Below are 7,045 nucleotides of genomic sequence, written 5' to 3'. Positions count from 1 at the left end.
GAGAAGCAATAAAACTTTAAGGACAAATGATTTATCTTTGATAACAACAACAAATCTTATATTGGTTATATGCTAAATATATACTTCAACAAGTAAATATCTTTTATTGAGTTTTTTAAGTATATTTTCAATATATGCTTATAATGTATGCTAGGAATTAGGGGTGAGTAAAAAAAATAGAAAAACCGATTAAATCAAGAAAACAAAAAAAAATAACTGAAAAAACCGAACTGTGAAAAATAACCGATTATAATATTTTAAAAAAACCAACTGGTTCGGTTCGGTTTTGGTTTCATAAGCCTGAAATCGAAAAACCAAACCAAACTGAAATTAATAACCGACCCAAACCGGAAAAAAAACCGATCTAAACCCGAAAAAACCGAGTCAATCGGTTAGGTTTTGGTTTTTTCTCTAAAATAACCTAACCGAAACCGGTCAGTTTGAACCAGTTTCGATTTATTTTTTTTAATTCGGTATGGTTATTTTTTTAGATATAAACCGAACTGAACCGAAAATGATCGCCCCTACTAGGAATTCATTCATTCTCTTGTGCATAATTTTATGTATGATTAGTATGAATGCTAGGATTATATTTCTATCTTTTATGTAAATTTATATATTTGCTTAGTCGTGTTTACCATGATCTTGTATAATTGCATGATTATAAATTAAACTCACACATGTCTAATTATTTATGAAAACTTTGACAACACTAATACCCACTAACTTGTAAGGAAACAAATCTAGATATATATTCCCACCATCCATATCACACACAAATAAAGATTGTAAATAGTGTGTGCATGTTAAAGTGACTAATTAAATTCAACGAAAGGTCTTGAAATCCATTAAGAAAAGGAGAATCTAAAAAATCAAAACAATTTTCTTTGCTCACATTTTTCTCAAGGAAAAATGGTAAAACACACACACACACACACGAGTACCATTCATAGAATATTCAAATTGTTTATCCCTAGCAATGCTTCAATTGTCTTACTATTAAACTATACTGCCCTCACCTCCATAAAAAGAACCCAAGGGAATTTAAATTAACTACGTACCAGTGTTCACTATTCAGGACTAATTAATTAATTAGTCCAATCCATTTTTTTTCAAAATAAGAAATTATAATCAATTGACCATTGCATTTAGGATACAAACAAAACCCAACCCAACTCATGATAACCTCAAACATCAAACATATTGGGGTTGGGAAGGTTTGGATCGGATTATTTATGTTCGAATTATTTCGATATCTAATTATAGCAACAAACCAGTGTGGTTTTTTTTTTATATATATAAAAGTAGCAATTGCTGATCGATCTGGATCCATCATTTATAGCTAGGCCTTACATTTGCACGAGTTCCTTTAGAGTAGGAGAGCAAACCGATCTATCATTGATACAATGGCTTGCCAAGACTGAATATACAGATTCAGTGAGGTGATAAGCATCAAAAAAGTAGTGTTGGTTAGGATTAGGGCACGGTTTTAGCTTAGGAATGCAAGCGGAGGTCCCATTGGCCCAGGTTGTGCAACATGGGTTGCTTGTGTCAAGTAAGCCTGTAAAGAAAAAGTCACCAAGGAAAATTAACAACAGAAAAAACAATTTAGTGAGCATAGAAATTAAATGGTGAAAAAAAAGAGAGCACGTACCATATTTAGAAGGATTCATAATTGCATCGTAGCCTAGCGAATAAGCAAGACCTCGAGCAAAAATAGAGTTGGGGAGAGTGGATGTCAAGTTCTGAAGCATTCCAAGAAGATTATCGTTGAAGTATGATACAAGCTCGTTTAACTCTTCAGCACATTTTCCATTATGTGTAATTTTCCTCGTCATTGATGGGATGCAACCAATGGGACCAATCTCATACATCACAACTTTCCTGGCTCCTAGATTATATAGCCTCTGTTGGTCATAGTTATATGAAAATACTTAGGTATATGAAGAAGTGCGCACCAAGTAAAGAGTACTGATTAACAATTAGTAGTGAAATCTATGATCTTAACACCGATTGGAAATTCAGAGTAATTGAGAGAGAAACCTGAAAATGCAGTGAAAGTTTATCCAAAAGGAGATGAGCAAATTCTTGAGGAGTATTATGCTTGCTTGTGTCAGATAAGTAGTTACTCATGTAGTCATTACTGCCAATGCAAACTACAAATATAGACTTGGACAAGTACTTCATCAGCTCGTTTGGACCTTCGAAGTGGTTTGGTAAGCTTGACTTAACTGTACGCTGAAATAAATCGATCTGGTCATCCAAACTCAAGCACTTCCCCTGAAAATTAATTGGCACCCATCAAAACGAATAATTGATAATGAGTTTATATATAGTAAGTAGTACCCTTTTCCTTTCTTTTCTATCCTAAAATAAAATAGAAGCAGTTTTCCCATTTACACCAAATCAGCCCAAGAAAATTGAATTTGAACACTGATTACATATGCCAATATGCTTGTGATGTGAGAAATCTTAGGTAGCATGTGTTGCTATATATCTCAAAAATGGAAGTAATTAATGTGATTGTGATGCTAAGTTACAAGCAAATGATATATTAGCAATCTTAGCATCACGGATGGTGCTAAAAACACATATATGAAATCGCTATATCTCTTGGTTCCTAACTCATAAAGGGATATGGTTAGATATTATTTTTGACCAAAGAAAAAGATTAGCAAAGTTCAGCCAATTAAAAGACGCTGGCACAAAAGTCATATAGCTCGAAGGCTATATTATCATTAACCTCTTATGCCAGAAAAACTTCCATGAGCATGAATAATGATAGAAGAAAATTGAGTTGAACCCACCTCGCGGGCTCTCTCATGCACTGGCTGAATTTACCTTTTTAGAGATCCAATAATTTGTCATTAATTATTTTTTGAAAGTTCAAGGGTAAATAATTATCCATATATATATATATATATATATATATATATATAGTAATATCGTCAATTTTAACAAAAACAACTTAGAAATAAATAGATTAAGTGAGTCAGTGTCTTACCGTAGACTGTCCAGTTTCAGGAAGAATGCCACAGGATGCCGACGCATAATTCAAACCAGTTACTGGTGTAGATGTTCGGATGCTTATACACGGCGGAGGATACGGCAGCCCGAGAAATTCAGCTACAACACGAGTTTTAACAACGAACATATATGGTTATACACATGTCAACGTCTAAGAAAGGGAAAGTACGTAATTTTTATGGAGCATATATATGCAGATATGTTCTTGTCAAAATGTGTCACGTAAAAAATTGTACTATACCTATAAAATCTGGGACCAATCTACCGTTAGTGAATCTTCCTGTATCTCCTTTGGCAAAATCAACACCATAAGGCTTGAAATTAGCCTTGGAAACGGTGGGCAAGAGATTGTTATTGCCGCTATCGAACAGCGAATCGCCGAATACGTACAGTGCTGGTGCAAGTGGTGCACCGCAAACCAAAGAAATGAGAAGATGGAGCACAGAAAAGATAATTAGTGTACTCATCACTGTTTCTCGTTGCAGAACTAGAGGGAAATCTGAAAAGAATACAACTACTGTGTGTTTACAAGGTGCTCAATATTCTGAAAAGATAATTAGCTATGGGAAAGAATCGTGTTCTTATCTAGGAACTCTTTCGGGACCTCCCTAAATAGGCATGGAAACTAGCTAGAGGGATGTAGTGACACGAACATGTAACTGGTATTATAATGGTGAGTTATAGGCTTATTAAATATTGATTTGGGCATAAACTTTGAGAACAGATTTATTTAATTTTGACCAGAATCAAATGAAAACAGAATATATATTGCGTTCCCATGTTTCAGCAACCCATGTGTCAATGGTTTTTTTGAACAAATTCAAGTTAGAATCCATTGTTGTCGGCTGCAAAAAAAGAAAAAAGTCTATTGTTATGATGCATACCATGACTGCTTAGGCTTTCCATCTTCACCTTCTTACCCACTTTCTGTTATTTGTGCGCTCTGAGTCCATTCAATGTCGTTTTCTTAACGTTATTTGGTTTCTCACCATAAAGCTGGCCATCAACATCAATGGATAAAGTTAAAACAATTGATCAAAGAATTTAATTTTTTAAGTTGAAACCTTGTATTTAGAATTAGAGATGCTAATGGATATCTACTGATAAGAGTTTTACTATATTCATATCTATATTTAAATTATTTATTCAAAGTCTAAGCATTACTTATGGGTATGGAAATTGACTATATATATATCATCATCAAGTTTTAGATAATTATTATCTGAATAATATTTATTATTTAATATAAACTAATAAAGTAACAGGCATATAGGTATATAATGTTAAATTGCAATATACATATATTATATTGAATTAAAAAATATATATATGTTATATATATGTGGGGGGGGGTACTATGTATATATTTAAGTTGAATTTGGATTACTTTTTGGTTAAATTTGATAATATTTATATTTTATTTATTATTTATCAATTAAAAGTTTTGAAAATTTATACCCAATCTCAAAAAATGACTATCCAGGAAAAAACCATTCATTCGAATCGGTTGGGATAGATATATATCTATTACTTTTTAGATTTACAATTCTTTCATTTTACTAATGAAATTTCAATGAATTAGATTTATAAGAATTCTTGAATTCTAGATTTTTAAAGGGAAGCATTTTGATCTTGTTTTTTTAGCCTATTTTATTAAACAAAACCTAAAGGATTTGGTGTTTTTCTTGTAGCTTCCTTCATAAAGCACATTATTTACTGGAACAATACTTTTTTATTTTTCAGTCCTTCAGTTTTTTTATTGTTTTTTTCTTTAATTTAATCCTTTAATATTATGTTTAATGGGATTTGATTTTCATAATTTTTTTTATCATTTTTTATGAGATTATCGTGGTCTCGACAAAACATCCTGCTATTGGAGTGGCTATCAATTTTGTAAAAATCTATTTGATTTTATTTTTTGCATGAGATTGAAAAGTTAAGAGATCAAAATTAAAGAAGCTAAAAAAAGACAATCCTTATTGTAAAAAAAAATCGACCCTTAGCTTTTTTGCTAAATTCTGTCAAATTTTCTTTTTGTTCCTTTTAGATTGGAGATAAAATCTTTTAGTCCAAGATTTATTTTGTTTTCATCTTGGTTCTTGGCTTGAAATATGATAGAGAGTCGCTGGAAAATGGTAAAGGGAAGAGAAAGTTATTGATTAGATAAAATTCTAGCCATGAAAAAAAAAATTTGGGTGTCAATGGGTTCCATTTAACAAAAAAAAATTTCATTGAAGTGTTCTTTGACATTCATTTGGCCTTAAAAATTAGATTGGAGCTCAAAATTCTTTTTAAAATCTAGTTGATTTTTGGTTTTTTGAGTGATTTTAGAGTGTTTTAGGATTATGAATGAGTTTACGAAGGTTTTTATTATATTTTTGTGGTATTTTATTTAAAAACGAGTTCAAAAATAAGTTTTCGGGATTCAAAAACTTTAATCTCAATTCTTTAATCACTTGAAGTAACTGAAAAAAAGACAATCATATGACTTGTTATCTATTTTATAAAAATATTGTTATTAAACAAATTAAGTCTATGATTAAGTTATAGGTTTAGTAGATTGATCCGGATCGATAAAAAATATCGTCACTCTTGTTACTTAAAAAGAAATTTTACTTTTTATGCATTAAATTTTAAATTCATAATCAAAATTTTACTTGAAAATAAAAAATTTGGTATGACTCACATAGAATTATTTTATTTTAGTAGTTCGGTAATAAAATTTCTTTGATTTTGTATTCTTGAAATATAAGCGTGACTTGTTATAATACATCCTATTAATAATATAGAAAGGGTAAGCTCTCTCCTTTTTCTGCCGCGTGAGAACGCCGGAGCGTTTGCTTGAGTTTTTGTAGTTGGAGTCCTTGATTTTAAGTGGGTGGCGGGGTACGTGTCAAAGTCATTGAATTTGTACAGAGCTCAAAAGACTCACGACCACACGCAACACAACTTCGGCAACTTCTAGATGTCTCCGGTAGTGTTTGTTACTGTGCTTTCTTTGAAAAACAAAATTATAAATTTATAATTTTCTTCGGCAATTTCTTAGTTGTCTTCGAAAATATAAGGACTTTTTTTACCATGAAAACATTATTTTAATGTTTTATTTTAAAAAATATTTATTTTTTTATTTAAAATTTTTTTTTGTTATTATTTTGATAAGATAATATTAAAAATAAAAAAATATTTTAATATATTTTTAAATAAAAAATATTTTAAAAAACAATCAAGTATTTCAATTAACATATGAGACACTACCGAAGATATCTATATGTGTTTAGATTGTGGTAGTAATAGCGGTTTAAAGTATTTTTCATTTAAAAATATATTAAAATAAAAAAAATTATATTTTAAATTTATTTTTTATATCAGCTCATTAAAATGATCTAAAATTATATAAAAAAATTATTTAAAAAAAAATTAAAATTTAAAAGAAAACGTGAAAACACACCCTTACCGAAGTTGGGCTTCACGTGGTTGTGAGTCTGAGCTGTGCACAAATTCATTGACTTTGAAACATACCCCGCCACCCACTTAAAATCAAGACTCCAGCTACGAAAACTCGAGCAAAAGCTCCGGCGTTCTCACGCGGCAGAAAAAGGAGAGAGCTGACCCTTATATTTATCGATACATTTAACGAAAATAAATTCTCCTCAATTTTGAAATGGATCCATTCCTCTTTCTTGGGGCAGCCCGTTTTCTTGTAAACTATGAAAACAGAACATGGAGCCGAGGAAGTTGGAAGCCAATAAAAATCCTCAAGCCATATTTATTGCTCGAATTAAAAGATAAAGTGATTTTTCTTCTCTTTTTTTCCCTCGTAATTAGCTAGCAGATTTTCTTTTTAAAAAATAAAAAATTTGCAACCTTTTTTTTTTTTTTTTAAATCTCGTTTTGTTATGATTAATATAATAATTGTATGAGTAATTTATTTTTACAAGTAGGGATTTATGCCGTCTCCTCCTCTTTTTTTCCTCTAAACAATTTCTAGTTTATTGGACAACAACTTTTTTTTTTATTA

At 30.6% G+C, this 7,045-nt stretch overlaps 1 protein-coding gene across 1 annotated transcript; it reads right to left on the bottom strand.

Annotated features, from left to right (window-relative positions):
• Positions 1-1,260: 1,260 nt before the first annotated feature.
• Positions 1,261-3,767, bottom strand: LOC18107369 (GDSL esterase/lipase 7-like). The gene is made up of 5 exons (XM_052448304.1): positions 3,269-3,767; positions 3,005-3,126; positions 2,044-2,280; positions 1,655-1,907; positions 1,261-1,561 (listed from the first exon to the last, which is right to left on the bottom strand). The coding sequence occupies exons 1-5, from the start codon at positions 3,492-3,494 to the stop codon at positions 1,350-1,352; spliced, it is 1,050 nt and encodes a 349-aa protein (XP_052304264.1). The 5' UTR covers positions 3,495-3,767; the 3' UTR covers positions 1,261-1,349.
• Between the last annotated feature and the right edge of the window lie 3,278 nt (positions 3,768-7,045).

This window comes from Populus trichocarpa, chromosome 17 (genome assembly GCF_000002775.5).
Source record: "Populus trichocarpa isolate Nisqually-1 chromosome 17, P.trichocarpa_v4.1, whole genome shotgun sequence".
Lineage (NCBI taxonomy): Eukaryota > Viridiplantae > Streptophyta > Magnoliopsida > Malpighiales > Salicaceae > Populus > Populus trichocarpa.
Note: the sequence above shows the minus strand (reverse complement) of the source record. Positions and strands in the feature narration are given on the sequence as shown.